The sequence below is a fragment of the Eptesicus fuscus genome, chromosome 4 (genome assembly GCF_027574615.1).
Source record: "Eptesicus fuscus isolate TK198812 chromosome 4, DD_ASM_mEF_20220401, whole genome shotgun sequence".
Lineage (NCBI taxonomy): Eukaryota > Metazoa > Chordata > Mammalia > Chiroptera > Vespertilionidae > Eptesicus > Eptesicus fuscus.
Window position 1 is genome coordinate 24,207,813 of NC_072476.1, and position 27,259 is coordinate 24,235,071.

The 27,259-nt window shown below is 48.9% G+C and overlaps 1 protein-coding gene across 1 annotated transcript in view; it reads left to right on the plus strand.

The window, feature by feature from the left end:
- Window positions 1-27,259, plus strand: part of XYLT1 (xylosyltransferase 1) — a 299,870-nt gene that overhangs the window by 209,078 nt on the left and 63,533 nt on the right. Inside the window, exons 4-5 of the mRNA XM_028145748.2 lie at window positions 19,616-19,788; window positions 20,721-20,923. Of these exons, the coding sequence (XP_028001549.2) occupies window positions 19,616-19,788; window positions 20,721-20,923 (376 nt within the window). The remainder of the gene's footprint in view (window positions 1-19,615; window positions 19,789-20,720; window positions 20,924-27,259) is intronic.

The following is a 27,259-nucleotide window of genomic DNA, read 5'->3' on the forward strand; positions in this document are numbered from 1 at the left end:
AGCTGGGGGTGCACACTTGGCCTGGACTTGGAGGACTGTGGGGGTGGGGATGGAAGGAGGCAGGGGAAGTAATTGCATAATATCACTTTCCACACATGTGAGAGGTTGGCTGGCAGCAGAAGTAGTGGTGCTGTCTTTGAAGGCAGAATTCAGACCTATGGGTGAAACCTTTGCTGCTGATGGAAGTGGGGTTCTTGGGGTGTCATGAGAAAAAGAGTTTTCGGGGACCCACAAGGGAGGATGAGGTCTGGTGGTAAGATTTATTAGGGTGAAAATAGAAGGCGGCCCATGGGTTCCCAGTGTCCCATCTACATCCCTCCCACCATGAAAATCAGGGCCAGAAAGAGGGCCAGTGTCCAAAGATTCTGTGCCCTATGAAAGCTCAGTCCAGTCTAGCCTTCCTCACCATCCGGCTAGCTTAGCTTGTGTTCTGGCTGCGATCTGTTCACTGTGCTGTACCCAGACTCCCACCTGGAGCCTGCATTTGGGTTCTGCATGGCCATTGGCTACGTGGCAGCTAGGGCCACAAGGTTATGGAAAGAGAACACGTGACCGAACGGCGTGAGTGCAGGTCACTGAGCATACCACAGAGCTCCTCTTTGTTCCCCTGGCCTTACATTACCTCGGGCTTGGGAAGAACCCGGAGCTTTTTCAAAACAACCGATCAGTGTTCCCAAGATTTCCCGGTCTTGGGCTGGTTCCACTCCCTAGCCCCGTGGTCAGCAAACCGCGGCTCGCGAGCCACATGCGGCTCTTTGGCCCCTGGAGTGTGGCTCTTCCACAAAATACCACGGCCTGAGTGAGTCTATTTTGAAGAAGTAGCGTTAGAAAAAGTTTTAAAAATTTGGCTCTCAAAAGAAATTTCAGTCGTACTGTTGATATTTGGCTCTCTTGACTAATGAGTTTGCCCACCACTGCCCTAGCCAGTTGATCCCTTTTCCACGTTAGACTGACAGGCCTCTATGGTCAAGCACCGCCCCCTGCACCATTTTGACTTCTGCTGTGCATGTGCTTACCTAACACAGTCAGATGCTGGAGTGGTGGAAGGAGGGTGTTAGTCCTTGGGGGCAGTGCTGCGATCCCCTGGAGGGTGATGAAGCTGTACCTTCTTGGTAAAGTAAATAAGCTCTTGCTCCCCAGCCCATTAGGCTCAACATGCCGGATCCTCTTAGCTTCCTTCCCCATTAGTATCTACCCGCCTACGCTAACACCTTCTGGCAGGCGTATTTTGGGAAAATTACAGCTCCTGATCAGCACTGTCCACAAGTGCAGCCGGCTACTGTGTAAGGCACGGAGGTCCCTCTCTTTGGAGGCATTCAGAAAAATAACGGAATGACCTTTAATTATGTATTCAGTCTGTTTTGGTCATGACATCATAGACATTTCAAAAATATAGAAAAAGGAAGTGTAAAACCTAACAGGCCCTTTCCCTCCTTCCTTTTCTTTATTCTTCAAAGTAAGATTTTTACCTGTCAAGACCTTGACACATGGCCTTCCTTGTGCCTGAAATGACATCCTCTTCACCTGGCTCCCTCTTTCTCATGGTTAAAGATTTTGGCTTCACTGTTGCTTCTTCAGAAAAGTCTAAAGATCTGTCTACATTAGATGCCCTGGCCCCACCTTCCTCCTCCTAGTTAGCACCTGTTCATTTCCTTCATTGCATTAAACACCTTTTATAAAATGTGTTTGTCTGTTCTCCCCACCCTCCTCCCATCAGACTACAAGCTCCCTGAAGACAAATTCAATAGACCTTGTTCTATGCATCCCCAAGCATCTAGCAGGTTGTCTGCTCATAGTGGAAGTTCAGTGAATAGCTGTGAAGGAAAGAAAGAATACCTGTATTGATTGACATGGAAAAGATGTCAGGGGGATATGGCTGAAAAGGAATGCATATGACAGCAGAATGTATAGGATTCTATATTATATGTGCCTATAAAAATATTTGGAAAATGTTCACTATAAATTTTAATAATAGTGATATCTAGATGCTATAATATTCAAGGGGTTTTTCTCCTTTTTTCTACCTTCTTCATATTGTTCTGTATGTTGAATTCTCTACAGTGAGTACGACTTATCGATGTAGACAGAGAACTCAAAGAAACTCCCAGAGCAGGCACAGAAGTGAAGCTAAACGTGATTAAAAATGAGCTTCTCCTTGGTTTCATCCTAGAAATTGCAGTCCCTGAGCTGTGATCTGCTGTCTGGTATCGTAGCCCCATGTCCAGGTCTCACCATTGCAGGGCATGGATCTAGCACAAGTCCAAGTTCACCTGAGACGCTCCCTCTTACCGAACCCTCTTGCCTGTGTGTTTCCATTTCTATTTCCTCCTTCAGCAGGAATGTGCCCAAGACCCTGCATGGAGCCCCTGTTGCTGTCTTTCAGGGTGAACCAGTGCTCCTGGCATTGTCACTGGGCATTTGGAGAGGCCCCGGGGAGGGAGAAGTAAAGAAAAACATAAGCCCTGCCCTCTAGGAGCAAATGTAATTGTTGTATTGGATTGACAGTTGTTGTCTTTGCTGTTGAAATAAACTGGACAGCTCGTTAGCAATGCGTCGACCAAGATGACCACTCTGCTTAGAGACCCATATGGTGCTTGCTTCTCAGGAAGCAGGGGGGCGGTGTTCTGGAATCGGGTTACCTAGATTCAAATTTCAGCTCCATTACTTCCTAAGAGCGTGGCACGGGGAAAATGACCTCTCCCTCTGTGGCTCAGTTTCCCCATCTGTAAAATGGGGGTTGATAGCAGCACTCACCTCATACGTTTGCTGCAAGAACAAAATGAGATGATGCATGGACAGGGCTTGGCCAGTGACCAGTGCGGAGTAAAGTGGCAGAAATGCGAGCCGTTGTAATTACTCCTGTCTGCGTCTGTGACGCGACAGCATTAAAGTGACAAATGGGTAACAATTTGCGGAAATGTCCGTTTTTCAAAAGAAGGCACCTGCAGAACATATTTATGGTTTATGATCAAGAGACAGCGTTAATGGCCCATAATGTGATTACGATGAGGACTTTTATTAGGAAAATTCCAACCAATTCGGCGCTAATTAATGTACTGTTAACTTTAGAGTGTTGCTCTTCTGGTCCTTGGAGAGTTGGGGAAAATAAACCTGTTGTCAAAAGCCTACCCTGAGAAGTAAATAAGAGTTGTTTGCTCCTCAGGCAGCCCCATTTGTAATAGGACTAGATGTGTCCGCGCTTTTCCATGGCAGTATTTATTGAGCCTGCGAGTCCCTTCAGAAGAGGAGAAAGGAGGACAGAGATGAAAATGTCAAGTGACAGGAAGACTCTTCGGAGGACTTGCAAACGGCAGCCTCAGGGTCAAAAGGTGGAACACGGAGCAGGTGTCAACACCCCAAGCCACAGACTGGAGGGTGCGGGGGGCTCCTTGCCTCCTACCCGACCTCCACTCCGCACTGTGGAGCCATGCCTCTCACACCTTTCCATCTGCCACTTTCAGAATGTGTCCTGCCTGCAATCCACCCCTCAACCATCAGCAACAATCCTAGTGTGACAGCTTGTCATTCCCTTCCATTGCAATTCTTTAAAATGTGCCCAAGACCCTACCTGGGGCCCCTGTTGCTGTTTTTCTATCCCCATTTCCCCCGATTAGTGCTGCTTCTTGGTTTCTGTGCTTCATCCACACTGGCCCTCCTTTATGTCCCCTCACTGACTGCCCCTGTTTCATCTCTCAGCCTGTAGAGCTTAGCTCAAGGAATGTACCTCTTAACCAACTAGAGTAGTTTTAGTGTATTAGTCAGCTCAGGCTGTCATAACAAGCTACTACAGATTGGGTGTCTTCCACAACAATCATTTATTTTTTCACAGTTTTGGAGCCTGGAAGTCTTAAGTTCAGGGTGCCATCTGGTTGGGTTCTGGTAGGAGTTCTCATCCTCCTTGCAGATGGCCACCTTGTCACTGTGTCTTCCCATGGCAGAGAGAGAAGGCTCTCTGGTGTCTCTTCTTATAAGGGCTTCAATCCCATCAGACTCTCTCCCTTACTGATGAGGAACTAGGATCTTAGAGAGGTGATATAGCTTGTCCAAACTCACAGAGTTAGTAAGTGAGGAGGAGCTATGGTTTAAACCCAGATGTTGTATTTCAAAGCCAGTCTTCTCTCCGCTTTCCATACTGCCTTTCCTTGGATGACTACCCACATTGCAAAAAAAGTGAAGTAGGCCATCTTGGAAGGAAACCTCCTGCCTCCCAGTGAGGTGAGTACCTCTCAAGCAACAACCATATTGATCCACTCGGGGGCATTGGGAAATGTAAAGGGGAAAGGGCTGTTTTGGGGACTAGAGATATTAAATGTCCTGAATGCATGGGACAACCCCACCCAATGAAGTATTTTCTCTCCCCAAATGCCAGTGGTCCCTGAAGAGAGACACTGCTTTCTCTAGAGAAAGACAAGGTGGCCGTCTGCCAGGGGAGAAAATGTGTGCAATATTAATCTGTGCTGAAAGCATTAGAAAGGTTGCTCAGGTACAATAGGAGCTGTTGCTTCCTTGCATGGGTTAGCTTAGGGGTTGTGTCGGTTTGTCCAGGCTGCTACAACAAAATGCCACGGACTGGGTAGCTTATAAAGAACAGAAATTCATTTCTCACAGTTCTGGAGGCTGGAAGTCCAAGACCAAGGCACCAGCATATTCAGTGTCTGCTGAACCTCATCGGAACCAGGAAGCAGGCCCTCACCAGACACTGGATCTGCTGGAACCTTCTCCCTGTATCCTGCTTGACGGAAGAGGAAGGGAGCTCTCTGAGGCCTCTTTTGTAAGGGCACTAATTCCATTCATGAGGACACCATCCTCATGACCTAATCACCTCCCAAAGGTCCTACCTCCTAATAGCATTGCCTTGGGTAATTAGGTTTTCAACATATGAATGTGGGGAGAAACGCAAAAATGTATACCACAGTGGGGGTTAAAAACCCTCCATTTATGAGGAAGGGAGATTTGAATCCCAATTCCAGGGTGTATTAGCTGGTCAGATCTGCATCTTAGCTTCCTTGTCTGTAAAATGGGAGTGATCACAGTAGCTCCCTCCAAGGTCAGCTGTAAGAACTAAGTGACACAATGTCTGTTTGAAAACCTTCACCCTGGGCCTGGCACACAGAAGTAGCTCTTTCGCCCTTGATGCCTGGGAAAGGTAACGGCAGCAGGTGGACGAGAGCTTGCAGGCCAAAGCACAGCATTTCCACAGATGATGTGGAACAGGCAAAGTGACTGGGACCCAGTGAATTGCGGCAAAATGTACCATACGCCATCAATATCTATCCCACCAGTTTCCATTTATTGAGCAGTACATCATTAGAATATCCCAGGGCTTTCGACAATAAAATCAATAAGACGCTTCAGCCATGGGCTGTGGTTTAATAACTCCAGACTTGAATGAGGGGAGAAAAATCAGTGAGCAGGAAAATTTCCTGAGTGCTTGGTCGGGGGTGGAGGGAGACATTTTCTCAAGAGTGGGAGAAAAATAACCAGTGAGCTAGCCTTCGGTCTCTGGCGGAGCAGGAGGCCGTGAGGATTTAACGCGGCACCCAGAGATGGATTTGGGTAAAACTCCACCTTGAGAGATGCATTTTTTAAAGTGGTGGTTGGAAAGAAAAGAAGGCATCCAGAATGTGGTTCTCAGCCCTGACTGCACATTGGATCGCTTGGGGAGCTTTAAAATATTGCCAATACCGGCACCCACCCAAGTAATTAAATTAGAATTTCTTGGGGGTGGAGCCAAGGCATGGTTTTGTTTTGTTTAATATATTTTTATTGATTTTTAGAGAGAGGAAGGGAGAGGGAGAGAGAGATAGAAACATGGAAGAGAAAGAAACATCTATTGGCTACCTCCTGCTGGGAATTGAGCCTGCAACCTGGCATGTGCCTTGACTGGGAATCGAACTGGTGACCACTTTGGTTCATGGGTCGATGCTCAACCACTGAACCACACCATCCCAGGCTTGGGTTGGTGTGGGGTTTTTTTTGGTTTTTTGTTTGTTGTTTTTTGTTTTTAAAAGATGCTCAGGTGATTCTGATGTGCAGCTAGGGTTAAGAATTATTGGCCGAGGCCAGCAGTATTTAAATATTAGCTAGCATCAGAATCACCTGGAGGGCTTGTTAAACCACAGAGTGTCCAGCCCCCAGCCCCAAAGTTTCTGATTGAGAAGGTCTGGCGGGGAACTGGAATTTGCATGTCTGACATGGGTGTGACTCATGTTGCCGGTCAGAGACCACATTTTGAGAACTTCTGTTCCAGAGCAGTGCTTCTCAACTGAGAGTGGTTTTGCCCCTCTTCCCAGGGCCTGTTTGTCAATGAATGCAGATATTTCAGGCAGAGTGTTGAGGGTAGGGGCCAGGGATGTGACTAAACCTCCTACAGTGTGCAAGACAGCCCTCACTTCCCACAGCAAAGAATTATCTGGCCCCAAACAGCAATGGTGCTGAGATTGAAAACCCCCATCTGGAGTAGACAATGGTTTAGAAGCCACTTGGGGAATGGGATGCTTTGGCTGGAAGTGAGCGTGGCAGCAGGAGCCTGAGTGGAGACAGGGAGGTCTCGTCATGGAGCATGGCATTTGAATGAGGTCTGTGTGTACCCTGATCTCTTCCACGCCTCCTGGCTCTGTGACGGTGGGTAAGTTCCTTTCCCTCTCTGAGCCTGGGACATTTATTCTGAAATGGAGGTAACTTCCTCGTATAGCGTTGATATGAGGTAAAGAGCCTGTGAAAGAACATCTTAACCGTTATGTGATCGACAGATTGGAGTGAAAAATGAAAAGCAGGTGTTTTGGGGTGTTTTTTTTTTTTATAGAACCCTAGCTCGCACTCTCTCTCTAGCAGCCCCACCTCCCCCTAGAGCCTACCCCAGAAAATTCCCAACAAAAAAATTTTGAAGCAAAGGCCCCTGAAATCAGGAAAGCAGACATTGTACCCACGAGTTCTTCCAAGGCATACGGGGCTGCGTAGGCATCCCTCTGAACCGGGCCTTCACCTGCCCTCGTTTGTTTAACAGACTCAGCACATCCCAGTTGGGAAGTAAGCTTGTGGCGTCTAATTAATATTCTCCCAGCTGCCCTTGCATTTCTCCCATCTTCACGATTTTGCAATATCCGCATTCCACCTGCCCTATTATTCTCATGTTTTCATTGTAATCTACTTACTTGCATTTTTACTTAAGTCAGTTTTATTTTAAAAGTAATCTCGCATCACTGCTGTATGTGGGAATCTTCCTGCGGCTTGCCGTAAAGAGACAGCAACTATGCGAATGAATCAGTGAAATCGAAACCGTGGTGTTCACTGCTGGCGGGTTCTCCTGTGGCCTGGCAAAGGTGCCCGTTTTGTGGGCAGGCCTCTGTTGGAAAAAGAAGTCCGATGAGCAAGCACTGTTGAGGACATGTCTGTGTGCACTGACTGGAGACTTCCGGGGTGGGCTGAGCCACAAGGACTGGACGAGAGCTGAAAAGGGAATCGTTGTCCCACTCTGACTCAGTGCCAGTTGCTGTCTGTGGGCCACAGGAACCTTCCACTGGGGAGCTCCGACATGATGTGTGTGAACCCCAGCTCTGGAACTCTCAAGGTCAGGTTCTGGCCACCCTCCTCAGCCGTGGGATCAGTGAACAGGTTGCAGTGCCGTGAGTGAGACTCAGAGTCACACCGCGTCAGCTCAACAACTGACTCCTCCACTGTGGAGCTGAATCACCTTCTGTTGACTAAGTTACAGCTTTTGGTCCTTACAGCATCCCTCGGAGATGAGCTCTCTTTTACATGAGGAAGCTGAGGCACAGATTAGCCAAGTGACCTGTGAGCCAATGGTGGGTCCAGGATGCAGACCCAGGCTGAGCCCCCACATGGAATGACTGAGTTAAGACGTGTAGGATGGGTTTCTCAAGATAAATTATTAAATGAAACGTAGTTACCTTAGGATCCAGCAATTCCACTTCTGGGTATACACCCAAAGAATTGAAAGCAGCGTCTCAAGGAGATATTTGCACATGTGTTCATAGCAGCATTCTTTGCAAGAGCCAAAAAAGTGAAAGCAGCCCAGATATCCACTAGTAGATGAATGGGCACAGGAAAGGTAGGGTATACATACAGTGGAATATTATTTAGCCTTAAAATGAAAGGAATTCCTGCCACCAACTGCAACATGGATGAGCCCTGAAAACATTGTGCTGAGAAAGAAACCAGTCACAAAAGAACAAATATTACACGATTCCACTTCTTTGAGGTCTCTAGAGTGGCCAGGTTCATAGAGATAGGAAGTACAATGGTAGTTGCCAGGGGCTGGGAGGAGGGAGAATGGGAAGGTGCTGCTTAATGTTTCCAGATGAAAACATTCTGGAAATGGATGGTGGTGATGGTCGCAGAACATGTGAATTTACTTAACATTATGGAACTGGTCACTTGAAAATAAATAAGAGGGTAAATTTTATGGTCTGTGTATTTCACCAGCATTTTTTACAAAAAGAAGTGCAGGATGCTTAGAAGGCCCATGGGGGGTGAAGGGGGCAGGACCACAAGAAGGAATGGGGAAGGGGGTCAGGGCGGGCTTCGCCAAAGACAGTCGTTTCTCCTGAGACCCAGAGGGTGCGGCCTGGCCAGCTCTGTCCTTGGAACCGTGTGCTCTCATCTCCTCCTCTCCCAGCTCCACCAGCTCTACTTGATCATCTTCTCACTTCTCATTAAGTTGGGCTGGAGGTGATGTGAAGGCCCTGAGTTAGCAGCAGCCCCGATGCTGGAGGATGGCTGGGCACCCGCCAGGCTCCTCCCGGGGAGGCTGGGTGCTCCTGAGCGGGGTCCTCAAGCTGCCCCCGAGGCCTCAAGGAAAAGTGGGACCCAGCCCCCAACTGGTTCGTTGGTTGAGTGGAGACCATCAAGTTAAACAGCTGGGGCCTGAGGGTCCCACTCAGCCTCCAGGGCCTGAACCTGGACCAAGCTGTCTGACTTAATCCGTCAGTGAGAAATCCTTCACTCACCGAGGCCTGTCCTCTGAGCTCAGCTCTGTGCCAGGCTGGGGCCAGGACGGCTTCCTGGGACAGAGAAAACCTTGGCTCGTGGGGAACCGCAGACATCAGGGGAGCAGCCTGCTGTGGTTCATACAAACAAGGGAGTATATTCAGCCCTGAGGAAGGACATCCTGCCACTGGTGACAACATGGCTGGGCCTGGGGGCACTGTGCTATGAGAGATAAGTCAGGGAAAGACAAAACTGCGCGTTTTCACTTATATGCGGAATTTAAAAAGAAAGAAAGTCATAGACTCATAAAACAGAGGGTAGAAAAGTGGTTGCCTGCGTCTGGGAGTAGGGGACTAGGGAGAGGTCAGTAAAAGGTACAAACTTTCAGCTGTAAGATGAATAAGGTCTGAGGATGTAATGTGAAACATGGTGACTATAGTTGATGACATGGTGTTGTATAATTGAAATTTGCTGAGCGAGTATAACTTAAATGTTCTCACCGAACTCCCCTCCCCCCCCAAAAAAAAGGTAGATATGTGAGGTGTTGGATGTGCTAATGAGTTAGATGAATGGGGTAATCCTTTTACAATGTACACAATTGTCAAATCACCACAACAAATACCTTCCGATTTTATGTCAATCACTAGAGGCCCAGTGCATGAAATTCGTGCACAGTTGGGGTCCCTAGTGGCTGCTGGATGCTGGCCTGGGCCTCCCTTCCCCGGGGCCGGCCAGGGGGAGGGGCTGCGGGCAGTTGGCTGGCCAGCCCCACCCACTGGTCGAACTCCTTGTCGAACTTCCTGTTGAGGGGACAATTTGCATATTAGGCTTTTATTACGTAGGATACCTCAATAAAGCTGAAAAAAAGAAAGGAAGGAAGGCAGGGAGGGAGGGAAGGAAGAAAACCAGCCCTCTCTCAAAGGTGGACAGTTTTCAGTGCAGTGCTGCTAACTCCATGGTCACGTTAGAATCTCAGACTGGAACTTTCAACTCCTTCATCTCGTCAGACAAAACATGGGTCTTGGAGTCCAGCTGACCCAAGTGTTTATCTCTGTCGGGCACTCTATAGAGAGAGCATCTATTCATCAGTTACTCAGCACCTCCCAGCCACGGTGAGATGGGGTTTATCATCATGGTACCTGCCACCTTAGACCTTAGGAAAATGAAATAATGAAACCTTGCAAGCATAGTGCTTAGGGCATAATAAGTGCTCGGCTGGCCTTAGACATCATCATTGCCCTGTAAGAGTGTGCAGGGAAGGAAATGACTCACCCAGGGTCCCATGGCTGGTTCACAGCAGGAGCAGGGTTTGAACCCAGACTTGTGACCTTTTGTGCTGTCCCCGCCACCCTATGCCACCTTTAATGAACCCGCGGAGAGTAGGGGCTTCTTTCTGGGCACTTTCTGGTTCTAATGACCAAAAATGTGCCTTGAAATTTCCCAGTGAGGCCCTGGCCCACATTGTTCAGTGGTTAGAGCATCAGCCCATGCACTAAAGGGTCGAGGGTTCGATTCCCAGCCAAGGGCACATACCTGGGTTGTAAGTTCAATTCCTAACCCGGTCAACGTGTGTGCAGGAGGCAACCAATCGATGTGTCTTTGTCACATCAGTGTTTCTCTCTCTCTCTCTCTCTCTCTCTCTCTCTCTCTCTCTCTTCCTCTCCCTTCTACTGTCTCTTAGAAAATCAATGGGAAAAGAATTATCATCATCCCATTATGATAATTCCAATAAACAGCTGGTATTAGAATTACCCATAATACCGATAATTATATATGTCCTTGGATGAGGATTAACAAAACAACAACAAAAAAAGAAATTTCCCCATGGGAAAAAGGCACCTCCAGTCAAGTCTGACAGAAAACCTGGAACCTGACATGAATCCCGCTCCCCTGCACCGTGCCTGCCGCTGGTGTGAAACTGTCCCCTTCACAATCAGGAATCACCACACAGCCCACTGATGTCAGGGATGAATGGTTTGTCCCTCTCGATTCCTTGTAAATGTCATTGCACTTTGGTTAGGACACTTAACCCGAGATCCGCCCTCTGTACGCAGTCTGAGTGCTCAGTGTGGCTGACTCGGGCGATGCTGTGCAGCAGATCCTCCTCCCCCCCCCCCCACCCCCGCCTCCATCTTCATCGTCTTGCGTGCCTGACACCTTACACCCAGTGATCACAGTTCCTCACTTCCTCTACCCCCCAACCCCTGGCAGCCACCATCCCACTCTGATTCTATGACTTTCGCCATCTCAGACCTCTCATCTGAGTGGATTCATGCGTTGTTTGTCGTTCTGGTTTATTTCACTCAGCACCCTGTCCTCGGTGTTCATCCCTTTGATCAACATGGTGCAGCCACTATGGGATCGGTATGGAGGCTCCTTCAAAATAAAACCAGCCCTGCCCGCATGGCTCAGTGCTTGAGCATTGACCTGTGAACCAGGAGGTCATGGTTCGATTCCTGGTGAAGGGCACATGCCTAGGCTGCAGGCTTGATCCCCGGTGTGGGGCGTGCAGGAGGCAGCCGATCAATAATTCTCTCATCATTGATGTTCCTCTCTCTCTCCCTCTCCCTTCTTCTCTGAAATCAATAAAAATATATTAAATTTAAAAAAAATAAAACTAGAATTACTACATGATCATCCACTTTATGGATGAAGAACCGACAATCCTAGTGTCTTTCCAAAGTCCCCACAGTGGAAAGCCAGAGCAGGGCACCAGTCTGGAATCCCAGCGCAGCGCCTTCCCTGCAGGCAGTGAGCGGGCGGCACCAGCTCGGGCTTCTGACCCGAGCCCCATTTGCACACAATATTGTTTCCACTTCTCTCCCTTCCCCAGACCCAACCAGCGCTCTCATCTGGAGCCATGTCAGAGAGCTCCCCTCGCCGCAGCTGCAAGAGGCCCTTTGGAGTATAAATAGAACCAAGGGTTTTGTTGGTAGAGTAATATTCCAGTCAAGCCGCTCCTTCGCTTCCCATGTGCTATTAATTGTGGTCTGAGGGCGATTCCGGTGTGGGGGTTTATTTGGAAGCAGCATCTACAGCCTGTGCAGCCGAGGGGTGGAACCCCGTAGCTGGACCCAGTGGTTAAACCAAACTTTATCTGATCACTGAGGATGAACAGCCAAATAGAAATGATGACACTCACCCTGATGATGATGATGATGATAGATAGATAGATAGATAGATAGATAGATAGATAGACAGACAGCTCTTGTTTATTGAGCATTTACTATAGGCCATGCTGTGCTCAGTACTGGACACAAAATGCAATGACATTTACAGGGAATAAATGTCTGTGTGGGGCAGATTCTGTGATGATATAATTCTGACTTTACAGATAATAAAACTGAGGCTTGGAGAGCTTGTGTAACCGATCCAAGCTGACACAGATCTGCCTAACCAGAGGCCCTGATCTTAACCCTCGCACCCCGCTTTTCCTCCTGGATCATGTTCCTACAAAGTATCCCAGGCACAGTTGTTGCCAGCTTCACGTTGACCCTTGCAAAGCGCCTTCATCCTCCCCACGTCTTCGGAGCCCAAGGATTACGTCGTTCTTACGGGGCCCAGGACTACTGCGGAATACAGAGTTTGGGTCACAGGCCTAACGTGGCACAGCTCGTCGCTGGCGCAGCTCTCCGTGACTCCCTATCCTTGGCCCTCACACCTGCCTCGCAGAAAGAAACTCTCCCCCACAAACCTGGCTTTTCACATTTGTCTGAAGTCAGTGTCTCCCGCTGCCTCTGATCACTCTGATTCTTCCACTTATTTTATGTTTTGAGCCACAGGAACCTGATTATATTTTTAAATTCATAGTTTTTTAGGAGCTGGGCAGCCTTTGGGTTTCAGTCTGGAATAGCACGCATAGCTCTGACCACACGTCACTGCTTTTTGTCCTGGAGCTGAAAGTCAGCCGACACGCTTCTCCTAGGGATGAAGTTCTCTCCTTTGGAAATGGGGGCAGTCTGATCCAGCACCGTGGCACTGACAGGGCTCCAGCGTCACAGGCTCACTCCGTTCCCAGCGCAGCCTCCTCCTCACTGGGACTGCTCTGAGCTTCAGATCTTCCCTAACATCATGGGATGATGATAATTCTTTTCTCATAGAGGTTTGGATAGAAGTAAAAACAATCATGCACAGAAATTACTTAGCACATGGTAGGCACTCGATAAACAGCTGGTATTAGAATTGCCGATAAGCATCACCTTTATGGGCATGTCTCATTATAAAGGTAACCCATTTTACAAAATGCAGATAAGGCAGAAAAGTATAAAGAAGACACAAAAACTGTCATGCCACTCTATGGACCTCTGTTAACATTTAAGAGCATGTCTTTTAAATTGTTACGGATTACATTTTAGGACTTCTCTTTTGCTTGCTATGTTATAGACAAGTTCTGTGTCGATAAGTATTAATAAGAGCTTTTGGTTGATTCCTATTTGGGACCATTATAAGTACTATTGAGGTCAAGACCCCAGGACCTTTGCACTTGCTATGCCAGGTACCCAGAATCCCCCTCCATCCCGAATAATTACATGACTCATGCCCTCACTTCATTCAGAGCTTGCTCAAGTGTCTCCACTTCACATCACCCTCCACTGGCCACCGTCGCCAAATGAACCCATCCCTTTACATGCTAAAGTGCTTTCTCTCCATCGCCTTTGTCACTAACTGCAATAGTAGTCTCTGTTTGCTTACTTTTGTATTGGCTTTCTACCCCACTAGACTAAGCAGCATTCGGGAAAGGACTCTGTTGTGTTTGCTATGATATGACATAGACAGAGAATGAACGAATAAATGAACAAAATGACATCTTATTCATATATGCCTTCTCCTTCCCTTAGCTTAGATTCTTAGGGGTGGAGTTACTGGGTCAAGGGGAATGCATATTTAAAATTGCGGTACTTGTTGCCACATCGCCTCTGACAATGTGCCAGCTCCTGCTCCCTCCAGCAGGACGAGAGTCCATTTCCCCGCTTCCCGCCTTGCTGGAATCTTGCCACAACCCATTGCCGATCTCACTCCTAGTGTAGGAGGCCGCGTGCTTTTCAGGGCCACAGTCCCGGAAATGGTGGCCAGGGTGTGGAGGAGGCCCACGGCTGCGGTGTGGTTTATTGTCGTTTCCAGCTCCCCTGTGTCAGAGCAGCTTGCCGGAAAGGTCGTTACAGGAGCCAGGGGATGTGGAGCAAAAATAGGAAGCTGGTTATTGGCAACTGGCGAAGGGAACCATGTGGGAGCCTCAGTCCCTGAAATGGCACCCCACCCACACCCTGCTGCAAGGTGGGGCAGAAAACTTACTCATTCACTCCCTTGTTCATTCAGTAAACTGTGTGGAGGTCCTACTATGTGCCAATATGGGAGCGATTGCAGTTGGCGTTCTGGAGCCAACCTGAGGATGTCCCGCCACGCTTGGTGGGTCCCTGGGCAAGTTGCTTCACCTCTCTGAGCCCTGACTTCTTCCTCCATCCCTGGGCTCTTGAGAGGGCAGGAGTTGGCCAGGTGAGAGGGTAAGGGCAGGTGTGTAAGGGACAGAAGAGACGGGGCAGGGCAGGCAGTCTTAGGCCTGGGGACGTTGTTTAATGCTGCGATTCTGGGACTCTGGTGTGCCTTTGCTTTTAAGGACAGCTGCAATGTTTTGAGGTTGGATAGATCCAGCTTTTTCAATGTGGCTGCCCCTCTGCCTCTTCCTGTCTCTATGTGTGTGTCTGATTATATGTTTGTCTCTATTTATACCTGCATATGCCTTTCTTTGTCAGGGTTTCTGTTTAGGTCTCTATATGTTTCTCTCTCCATATGTGGGAGTAAGGGGGCGGGCTTTCTGTCCTCAGGTCTCCATGGTTTGTTCTCAATGTGTGTGTGGCCTTTCTCTATCTCTATCCCTGCTCATTTGCTATCATCTGTGTATCCATCCGTCATCTCTCTTTTTCTATCGATCTGTCTTTTTGCCTCTGTTTCTCAGTCTCTCTCTCTCTCTCTCTCTCTCTCTCTCTCTCTCTCTCTCTCTCTCTCACTCTGTCTCTGCCTCTCATCACCATCTCCATCTGTCCCTCTGTGTGTGTGTGTCTCCTTTCTTTGGATATTTTTGCTCCTTCCCACCTACCCTAATCCCCAAAATAGCTGTCCTCCAGAAGAACTCTGGGTGTTATTCCCTCTTGTCTCTGCTGCTCCCCAGGCCAGCCGTCTGGTCCACGGGGACTGTATTTAAATGGAGGAGGCTGAGTGGGAGTGTTGGATTTCCCAGGGCCCCCTTCCCCTCCAGAGGGCAGCAACCTTGTCTGTGTCTGTCCATCTGTGCACCTCCCCCACATTCTAAAACCCTAAAGAGACATTGCAAAAGGCTCTTTTCAACATCAACATGCAAGTTCCTCTGAAGACCGGCACAGAATCTTCATGCTGGTCCTCCCATCTCCCTGCTCTTTGCTTCAGGAGAGGGTGGGCTGGAGGTAGCGCTGGGCTCAGCCACTCCCAGCTTTCACTCCAACCTCTGGCCTCACTCACTGTGTGATCGAAACAAAAGCTCCAACCTCTCTGAGCCTCAGAACATGGCAGTGCCTTCCATCCAAAGCCAAGTAGCACTGACGAAGAGCCTCTGGCACAGGCTGGAGCACAGCAGGCCTGCAGGCGAGGTCAGCCCCTCTGGACCAGAGCAGCCACTCTTCCCCAGGATGCATTCATCCACCCTCTCATTCATTTACTCACTCAACAAGCATGGCAAGAGCCCGGCCAGCGTGGCTCAGTGGTTGAGCATCAACCCATTAACCAGGAAGTCATGGTTCAATTTCTGGTCAGGGCACATACCCAGGTTGCAGGCTCAATTCCAGTGTGGGGCATGCAGGAGGCAGCCGATCAGTGATTCTCTCTCATCATCGATGTTTCTATCCGTCTCTCCCTCTCCCTTCCTCTCTCTGAAATAAAACAAAACAAAACAAAAAAAACAAAACAAAAAAACAGCCATGGCAAGAGACATGGTGGTTGGAGAGAACACAGGCTGATCCCAAAGGCCCTATGAGTCTCAGTTGCTAAGGAGTCCAGGTTCATTGTTACCCAGAGACCTTGGGGCAGGGATGAGCAGTGTCATCTCAGTACAGCAGGAGCCCCTACAGAGTGGACTTCCTATGACATACAGTGTCGTGGACCATGGTGAGACCTTAGAAAAACCACCCAGTGAAATCCAGGTGGAAAAAACGTGGCACAAGTAGCTGTTGCTTTTAAGTGTCCCTCCCTTTGTTTGATAAAGGGTCCCCAAGGGAGGCAAGGAGAGGTCACGCCCAGTGTGGCGAAGCCCAGTTCACAGCCTTTGGGCTGCGGTCTTGGGGAGAGAATATAAGCTTTTCTCATATATTGTCTTTTTACTTTGGATTCTCACATTCCTTAATCCATTTATAATGCATCTGTGAAAACAGGCTCATGTTCTACATGTCTTTGTCCTCCAGGCCTTGTCCAGGAGTGGCAGGTAGGGAGGTTTTAAGGATACTTCATGGTTGATTGGATGGATGGATGGTTGTATGAGTGTTTAAAGGGACATGATTCCTCCAGGCAGACTTTCCCCCTAACCCCCCCCCCCGAATGATCAAAAGCCCCGTGTCTTGTGATTGGCTTGGAGAGAAGATTAGAGGGTGGTGAGGACACTCCCCCTCCCCCGGTTGCTGCCCATTCTGTTTCAACCAGAGCCACAAGGATAATTATCCTCAAGATCATAGCTACTGATTGAACAGCCAAGGAGCCAAAGGCCTTAGGACTCATCCGGAGAGTGTGAAGAAATGGTCTCAGAAGCTTTGGGCTAAACTCTCTGAGGTCTCCTCTGTCCCTGCAGACAGACTGTTCCCTTCTTCCCCAGCCTCCAAGAGCAGCCTGAACACACTTCTATCATAAAACAACTGAGCATTGTCTTCTGTTTTTCCAAGTTGGCTGAGAACTCCTCAAAAGCAAGGATTCCCTTCTCCTCCTCCCCCACAAAAAAAAAGTTTATTTTTCTAGTACCTAGCATAGACCTTGGCGTGTGGTATAGGCTAAGTTAATATTGCATGGATCAACGAGTTGATAGTTAGATGGTTGAAGAGTAGATTCACGGATGATTTGCTTTGAGCATGCTGGATGAGTGGATGGATGGATGGATGGATGGATGAATGGATGGATGGATGGTTGATTTTAAAGGTGATGGGTGGTTGGATGGATGGATGGATGAATAGATGGTTGGTATTTTTTTATAATAAGCTATTGAATGCTTTGCTAGATGGGTTGTTGAATGATTTCTGGGTGATTGGATAGATTTGGATGGATGGATAGGTGACTGAATGGATGGATGGGTTGGTGGGTGGATGGATGGATGGATGGATGGATGGATGGATGGAAACATGTGTTCGTATTGACGACTAAAGTCAGCTTTTCACATGATACAGCAATCCTCCCTGCCGTGCTTCTGATAGTCCTCAATGCATGCATATTTACTTGCAGTAACTCAAAGGTATTTTTATTAACTAACAAGCAGAATTGTAAACTTTCCCAAATTCTGGGTATGGTAATGTAGTGTATATTAGTGGGTAAGGGCATAGGCTCTGAAAACAGACCTGGGTTTATATCTCAGCTGAACTAATTAAAGCAGTATGACCTTGAACAAATAAATCCCTTGGCCTTTCTAAGCTGTGGTTTCCACATTTGCAAAATGAAAATAATATCATCTTGTAGGGTTGTTATGAGGATTACATGAAATAATGAATGGCAAGGGCTGATCAGTGCTCAGTAAACTCTATTGCTATTATTATGGCACTGAACCAAATGCATCCTCCTGTAACTTCTTTTTTCCACCAAGAATGTGGTGTGCCATAGTGGTGTATATTTAATGACAAACAAGGCTAAATGGTCCCTCATCTCTTGGAGTTTATGTTCTAGTGGAATATTTAAACAATAAGTAAATGAATAAACGATTTCAGACAGTGCTAAATGCTATGCAGAAAACTGAAATAGGGTGAGGTGAAAGAGAGTCATGTGGCTGGGGGCGGGGTGAGGTGGCCTTTTTATTGATCTGTGAACTAATGACAGGAAGATGCAGCCATGTAAAGAGCTAAGGAAAGGGTGTTTAGTGGCAAGAATAGCCCGGGAAAAGGTGCTGAGGCAGACACCTCAAGTAAAGATAGAAAAGGGCCCGGGGGCGAGGTAAGTAGTAGGAGGGCCTGCCAGTCAAGGCACCGAGGTCTGCAGGAGGCAGACCACGTAGGCGTGGAGGCTGGGCCGTGCGACTTGGACATTAGCCATGTTAATCTCCTCCTGTCCTCTGGAACAACGTAGAAGGTGCCTTGTTCATTTGGCAGCCACTCAGCTTTCCAGTGGCAGCCGACAGGCTCCCAATCTCCTGACCTCCAGGCTACACACCCCCAGTTCTCGGCTTTCCCCGTTGACATTCTGGGACACATGCAGCTAATACCCTGACAATGTTCTGGTCCCATGAACCTCGAACCCACAAGAAATCAGGTTAGACTCTAAGGGAATCAGGCTGAAGAAAGCCGGGAGATCTCTAGCTGGAATTGTGATGAACTAAGCCAGTGGCTGTGTTTCTCCTTGAAACCTTGCCCCTGGTGTGTTTTCAGGGGAAAACAGCCTCTTTGAGCTGCATCTGGGATAAAAACAAAACAAAACAAAACAACGGGGACCATTTATCCAGGTGGGTCTGGTGTAGGATCCAGGCTTGCAAAGAAAACTAGGATGTGACTGACGGTGGCCCATCTGCAGCTGGCTGATCTAGGAGCTCCAGCGGACCCTTAGGCTCTCGCCCTCTCCCTCACTCGGCAGTGCTGCTTCTGGGTTGGTCCCTCTCCGGCAGCCTCCATGCGGGGACAAAAGCGCTCTTAGAATCTCCCAGTTTTGTGTGCACCAAAAAATGAACATCTCTTATCTAGTTGTCTCAACAGAAGTGTAGAATTCTGTGTTTGGGGCTAATTAGCTTGGTTGGGTCACATGCTCACCTCTGCACCATACAAACTATGGCCAGGGAGATGCAGTGTTTGAACTGGCCAGGCCAAAACTCTGTGAACGCCCCTGAACTTGATAACGGAGGGAGGTCCTCCTCATCCATTTGGACTGAGAGTGGAGGAGGGGGCGTGATGCCTCTCAAAATACTGGCTGAGACTTTTTGCTGTGCAAGAGGAATAAGTTCTAAAGATCTGTACAGCATCGTGCTTGTAATCAACAAGATTCTACAGAGCTCTTAAAATTTTGCTAAGAGGGTAGATCTGCTGTTATCTGTTCTCACCACCATTTTTTTGAATGGATGCTTTTAGGAGGAAACAGGAGAATAGACTTGGATGGGCAAAAGCAGCACAGGTATCTTACATTTTCCAGAGTTAACTTCTCCTCCTCTGTGGTTCAGAGATGCATCCCTTATGCCTCTTACCTCCTCCTGTTCGATAGTTTAATATGTGTACCTGTGTCTCCATCAGCTCCTTAAAGCTCCTTGGGGACGGAAATTGTGACTTAAGTACCTCAAGTTCCCCCACTCCTATTGCACCAGGAGAGCATAAGGGTCCAGGACATGCCTGGTTATGCTGAACCAGGTTTCAGGGCCCAGTGTGACTATGGTGCCCCGCCCCAGTCACCCAAGACGAAGCATCAGAGAACCTGCCCCCAACAGGAACTGCTGACCCTCACCCACCTCTGTGATCTTTCGGGTTTTCCTCAGGCAAAGCCAACAAGAACGTCCAGTGGGACGAGGACTCTGTGGAGTACATGCTGGCCAACCCGGTCCGGATCGCCTTCGTCCTGGTGGTGCACGGCCGCGCCTCCCGGCAGCTGCAGCGCATGTTCAAGGCCATCTACCACAAAGACCACTTCTACTACATCCACGTGGACAAGGTGAGCCCCCATCCAGTCGCCTCCTGCTGGCCTTTCTCTGGGGGTCCCTCTGCCCCTCTTCAAGCCAGCCTCCCTTTCAGGGAAGGCTAATAGGCTGAGCAGCTACCTCTCCTAGAAAATAAAAATGTGTGTGTGTGTGTGTGTGTGTGTGTGTGTGTGTGTGTGTGTGAGTGTGTGTGTGAGAGACAGTCTCTATAAATACTGGTTTCTTCCCTCTTTTCCTCACTGTCCCACTGCCCAGTACACTGCCTGCCGCTCTGTGAGGAGAGCTATCCCAGGAGTGAGCACACTTTTCCTATGAAGGGCCATATATAAAGATTTTAGGCTTGAAGGCCATACCTGCTCTGTTGCAGCTACTCAGCTCTGCTGTTATCGTGTGAAAGCAGCCATAAACAATACATAAATGAATGATGAACGTGTGTGGCGGTGTCCCAATAAAACTTTATTTATAAAACCCTGCAGCAGGCTTGCTGACCCCTGAACTATCTTGTCCCAGGGGTTTCTCTTTGCCTGGGATGTGACATGATTATGTCCTTTCTCAAGAGGCAAAGCATCTGCTTCTAGCAGGCCTGTGAGAGGGTGATGGAGACATCCCACTCCTCACAATACTCCTCAGGCTTCGATGCAGCCGTATTTCACAGCTTGCTATCCTCAGACCACATGCCTCAGTCTGTATAAAAATGCAGAGCTCCAGGCTCCTAGTGACCCGTAGGTCAGAGGATGGGGCTGGGGAATCTGCACTTAAAATAGCTAAAGTAAAATTTAAACAATAATAAATGTTCGAATAGCCATGGAGAAAGATGCCCCCAACCCGAATGGGCAAAGTTCAGAAACCCTGCCACCTAGAAGGGAAGGGACAGAGAGGGGGCAAGGGGCACGTCTGGGTGTTTTCTGGGCTGCTGAATGCCACCCCTTTCTCTCCTGGGAAAAAGCGCTCCAACTACCTGCACCGCCAAGTGCTCCAGTTCGCCCGGCAGTACAGCAATGTCCGCGTCACCCCCTGGCGGATGGCCACCATCTGGGGCGGCGCCAGCCTCCTGGCCACGTACCTGCAGAGCATGCGGGACCTGCTGGAGATGACCGACTGGCCCTGGGACTTCTTTATCAACCTCAGCGCAGCCGACTACCCCATCAGGTAAGGCGGCCCTGGGCCCCAGCAGCCTGCGCCGAGGTCCTGCTCCCTCCCTCACTCCCTGGTCTTAGCGTTTTGCCTCCTGTGCAGAGCAGTGTGTACGCTCATGCGCTGTCTTCACAGATCCCTCAGCATAGGATCCACACTGGGCCTGAGCATCATTTGCACATTCCCTCATTCATTCACTCATTCATTCATTCATTCAACAGATATTTGTTGTGTACACAGTTTTTCCCGCTCTCTTGGAGGAAAGTCAGGGAGACAAATAACAAAATAAGTCAAATGGTGCATGGGGAAAACAAAGCCAAGAGGACGCAGGGGAGGGTTGGAATTTTAACCAGCGTGACCAGGACTGTCCTCACCGGGAAGAGGAAAGAGGAGTGAGTCGCTCGGGCGGGGAAAGTGGTCCAGGAGCAGGGAACAGCAGGTGCTGAGCCCTGGGGTGGGAACACACCTGGCGTGTCGAAGGAACAGCGGGGCTCAGTGTGGCTGGAACAGACCAAGTGAGGCGTAGGGCAGTAAGAGACAGAAGAGCAGAGAGCAACTTGGGGCGAGATTGTAGAGATTCCAGAATTTGGCTGTCACGCAAGCAAGATGGGAACCGCCGGTATGTTCTGAGCAGAGGAGGACAAGGTGTGACATCAGAGTTAAACCAGGAGGGGCAGGGAGGAGGAAGGGAGGTTCGGTGCGACACTTCAGGTACAACCACAGACGTGTGGGTGTCTTTGGGCTACCAAGGACCATGGGTATCTTGGATTTTATGCTTTGGCTCCTATCAAACTTGAACAAACAAATTGATTGTCTACATTTTTAAATTGGGAAATTTCACGTGAAACTACAGATTTTGAGCTTCTCTCGGTCTTCCCACTCAGCCTGCCCCCTGCTTGGCCACAGCTGTGTGGGGCAGATAGAGCAGCCCACCGACTGCAGCCCCGAGGTGGTGGAGATGCCACAAGGAAGGTCCCTGTGCACAGTGATCTGCTCCGTAAAATAGACCATAAGCAAAGAAAACCCTTCCAGAGAGATTACAAAGGAAAAAGGCAGAAAATGAGGTCTATTTCTTTTTTAAAAAAATATATTTCTTTTATTGATTTCAGAGAGGCAGGGAGAGGGAGAGAGAGAGAGAACATCAATGATGAGAGAGAATCATTGATCGGCTGCCTCCTGCACGACCCCCACTGGGGATCAAACCCGCAACTCGGGCATGTGCCCTTGGCCGGAATCGAACCTGGGACCCTTCAGTCTGCAGGCCGACACTCTATCCACGGAGCCAAACCAGCTAGGGCTGAAGTCTATTTCCTATTAAGACAGCAGCTCTTTGCTCGGCTGTGTCTTCCATCCTGATTTATTGAGGAGGCTGAGAGGCAGAAATGAGTGGACGGGGAGGGAGACAGTGTGTGAAGCAGAGGGTCTTCCTCCTTTTGATGCCATGAGGGCACCGAACAACATTCCCAGAAATGAAGGGATCTTTAAAGAACTCACACACGCTTTTATCAGGGCAATTTTCAAACGTGCACAAGAGTGCCGAGACTAATATAACGAGCCCCTACTTATACATCGCCCGGTTTCAACTGTAATCAGTTCGTGACAGTCTGGTAATGTCTGTGCTCATGTCTCCCTCCCCCCACCCCCTACCCCCACCCCCGTGAACCATTTCCAAGGCATCTTCAAATCGTATCTATAAACATTTCAGTATACATCTCTCTTTGAACATAACATCAATATGATTATCACATCCAAAATATTCAACAGTCATTCCTAAGTCATTAAATATCGAGGCCACATATGCCCAGGAGTTTGGGTTTTGAGTGAGGCTCTAGATGAGACACAGGCGTGGAAGGAAGGCCTCTATTTAAAGTGACCACCTTTAGTTCTGGGCTTGGAGGCATCCCATCGTCTGCCAGGGGACCCTGGACTCTGGAGGAGATCTGGGGGAGGCACAGTCTTTGCTCAGTTTAGGCAAAATGCACCTGACACTCTTGACCCTGAGAAAAATAATGGGGGTTATTTTCTTTTGTTTGTAGGATAGCAGAATTTAAAAAAAAAAAAAAGATGATTTTAAAACATCACTGGCAGGTTTTTGCTTACTTACTTATTCATTCAAACATTCATTCCACTAAGATTTATTAAGCAACTACCGTGCTAGACATCAGTTGGGCATTTAGTGAATAAAAGCCACACAGCCCCTACCTGGTGGTACCCTAGAAGGAATCAGATAATCATGTAAGAGAGGCGTCATGCAAGGTGTGACAGGGCCATCAAGAGGAAGCAGCAGATGGTCTGAGCGCAAGAGGGGAAAAATCAGGACGTAGGACAGGCCTCTGAATGTGCAGTTTTGAGTTGAGACCTGGGGATAAGAAGGGATTGTCAGCCCTGACCAGGTGGCTCAGTTGGTTAGAGCATTGTCCCTTACACCAAAGGGCTTCAGGTTCGATTCCTGGTTGGGGCGAATGCAGGAGACAACCCATTGATGTTTCTCTCTCGTGCTCTTTCTCCCTTCCCCTCTGTCCAAACTCAATAAACATATCCTCAGGTGAGGATTAAAAAAAAAAGAAGAAGAAGATTGTCAAGCAAATGAGAAAGAAAGATCATTCTAGACTAGGATTTCCCAACCTGAGCACTATTGGCATAATGGGCTGGAGCATTCCATGCTGAGGGGCTGTCCTGGGCACTGTAGGGTGTTTAGCAGCATCCCTGGCCTCCACCCACCAGATGCTGGTGGTGCTCCCCACCCCCAGGCACTGTGACAACCACAAATTTCTCCAGTTGCTGTTTCCCCAGGGGCAAAACCACTCTCCAGTTCCTGAGAGAAAGGACAGCCTGGATAAGACTTGGGTCAGCGGTGAACTAGATGCATTAGAAAAATTGAAACAGAGTGTAATAAAAGAACGAGGAGAGGTGAGTGAGAGAGGGACAGGGCAAGATGAGTTAGAACAGTGGTCGGCAAACCGCGGCTCGCGAGCCACATGCGGCTCTTTGGCCCCTTGAGTGTTCTAACGCCACTTCTTCAAAATAGACTCGCCCAAGCCGAAAACCGACTTCTGTGCATGGGCCACGAAGTTTCAATCGCACTCTACGTGCGTGCCCGCACGTGGTATTTTGTGGAAGAGCCACACTCAAGGGGCCAAAGAGCCGCGGTTTGCCGACCACTGAGTTAGAACATTCTCCTCCATCTTCCAAGGAAGGACTGAGTTCTGAAATATCCTAACCTGTGTAGCAGCTGATGTGGGAGGTGCTTCCTTCAGCCCTCAAAGCAAACCTGTTTTACTGAAGGGCAAGCTGAGGCCCAAGGTCATATACAGAATACATGGCAGGCTGGGGATTAGAACCAGTGCTGTCTGGCCCTAAGGTTGGTATTCTTTCTGCTTGAAGCTGGTCCCTGGGGAAGTCAGCTGGCAGAGTGGCGGGATGGCCCCAGGCCGCCTAGAGAGCATAGCCACTCCTCAAACTCCAGGCTGGGCAGGGATGTGATTGCACCACCTGGCAGCAGGAAATCTCATGAGTAAAGGTCACCTATTGTCCCTGAGTCTGACTAGGTAGGATCAAGATTCCCACACTCTCTTCCTGGCCTCCCAGGGAGGCCCCAGAGGTCATTTCGGCCTAGGTCAGGTGGCGGAACTCAGCCAGAGACCTCTTGAGATCAGTTAGGTGTGGCCAGGCCCCTGGCCCTTCCCAGGAGACTCATGCCAGGTCTGGAGACTGCCCCCTAGAGGCTTTGTGTTGACTTGCAAGTTGAAGCTGTAACCAACCATGACCACTTAACCAAGTCTGCTCTGCCCGGATATCGGAATTTCTAGCATTTCAGCATCCAAGAGGATGAGTGCTCCGACTCTCGGCAGGTGGCCAAGGTTTGAGTCTGAGTTTTGCCACTTCACTGGCAGAACTAAAACCATCAGAGGTAAATTCAATCTTTGTGAGATCAGGTTGTAGCAATGCAACCAGCAGAGTGTGGAGCACTTAGAAAGCGCCCAGTCAATGTCCACAGTCAATTCCGTTGTGTGTAAGGCTGAGCCTCATATCTGAGGGGCCCAGAAATCCTTCCTTAGACCGTGTGCCCCACCTATTTGGGGGTTCGGGGAAGAGAGTCATCATATTTCTAGCTTTTTAGCTTCACGCTCTGGGTCTTTGCATCTCTGTCGCTCTGTCTTTCTCTGCTCTCATTTCCATGCCCTCCCCCCCCCCCCCCCCCCCCCCCCGGTTCTTCTGTCCACTGTGCTTTGCCAGCCTGGTGGCCAGAGGCATGTCATGCATCAGGCACGGCTGCTTCCTCTTGCTGTTGTTTTCACAAAGTTGCCCCACACAAAAACATATGAATTTTGCAGACGAATGGTTTTATCCTGGGCAACTCTGATAGGCCTTCACTTCCCATCTGCCACTCCATCTGTAGCTTCCCAAACCACGACTTCTTCCATCCCAGGAAGGGTGAGCAAACTTAGGAGCTTTCTCCAAAGGTGGGAGTGCCCCAAAAGCTTCTGATGGCTCTGAGAACGTGGGAGTAGTCAAGGGCAGAGCCTGCTCGCCGTGGCTGCTCCGAGCTGTTTGTGATTTGATGCAGCCTCCCCATGTCCGCTGCCCAGCTCTGCCTGGGGGACCAGACTTCTTTTAGGGGGTGAACACTCGCTGGCCACCAGCCTGTGTAGGCCCCAGATGCAGCCTAGCTACAGACTCTATGCCACCACCGGCTCAGCAAAGGCTGCTGTAGCTTTCTGCATCTCTGCTTGTCTGCCTGAGAAACAGCACGATCTCAGTGCCTATTTCATAGGGAGGTTAGGACGATGAAAGGAAATGTTGCACGTCAAGGGCTTAACACGGTGCCTGACATATAGAAAGTGCTTGGTAGACTCAGGCTGTTACTAGTGTGGCGCTGGGATAGTGTGGGCACCACAGGCTGGGCTCACTCATCCACTGAATTGCTTTTGGATTTCCGTTCGTTGTGAAAAGACGGATGAAATATTTCTTGAGTTCACATCCCTTTCAACAGTGGGAAAAGCAGTGTTAGACTGTAAAGGCCAGTGTTTCAAGGGAAGGCAGGACAGAAGCACCTCATTTGTGAACGTGCAGACTATTCCTGCATTTGGAACATGCAAGCTAAGTGCGTTCAGGAATTCGGGTCCTCCGCTCTGGGGCTCACCAGGCCGCCCGGCCCATGCGGGCTGCGGTTGGAGCCGGTGCTGTATCCGGTGCATGGATGAAACAGGATATTTTCAAACACGGAGACCCTGTGAGGTCTTGAATCATCAGAGGACATGCTTTTATTCAATATATTCTACTCAGTAAGGCAGGAAATGGCTCTGGCATGCGTTAGTTACATGGGCCACAGGAAGGCATGAAACCAGAAGCGGTCTGCACTGTTGCTTAGTTGAGGCCAGTGGTAACACTGTCCACCTTCACCAGGCCCTGTGTCTTGGGGCTAAATCCAGTACAAAGGGAGGAGGGCTCAGTGTGTCCTTGGCCCCTCCAGGCCTCACATGCTATTTGTGGTATATGTGCATGTGTATGTGTGTGTGTGTGTGTGTATGAGAGAGAGAGAGAGAGAGAGAGAGAGAGAGAGAGAGCGCATATGGCAGGGGAAATAGTATTTAAATTTTCAGCTAAACCCAGGGCCTACTATTTCTAACCCACCTGGGCCCACCATGTGGACATTTACGTTACACTTGACTGTGGACCTAAACCACTGTCTGTAGATACCACCCAGCCCAGAGCTCAGAGCGGTTCTGTGGAGCCTCGCCAGGAAGCGCCAGCTCATAGACAGGAAGCAGGTGGCTGAGCTTTCCCGCGTTGCTCCAGAGACCAGCGTTTGCGTGGGACTGATCAGGCGAGGCTCACCCGCATCCAGCAAACATTTGCTTTGTACCTACTATGTACTAGACCTGCCACAGAGGCCTTTAACACATGTTTTGTCTTAAATTTCATTTCCCAAACAAAACTTCTGTGTAAGAAAGTGTAAAGAGGTTAGTGTTGAAACAGAACTTCCAAGAAACTTGGCAAGAAAGCCAAACTTTTGATAATATTTAACATGTTACCCTAGGATTGGAAATTAAATTACCTGGTACGGATACTCAGATGTCAGCCTCTCCCTTACTTTGCATTCCTTTAGTTGGCTCAGGGTTTCTTGAGTGGGTCACGAATTCCTTTGTCAATAGCTAACTATATATAGCAAGTGCATATATAGCACTTAATACCCCCCTGGCATTTTTCTAAATATTTTACATAGTCCTCACAGGAACCCCATGAAGTATACTTTTGGTATCCCCATTTTTCAGATGGGGAAACTAAGGCACAAAGATGTTAAGAAACCTGACCACAAGGATGTAGCCAGTAAGTGACAGAACCAGGATC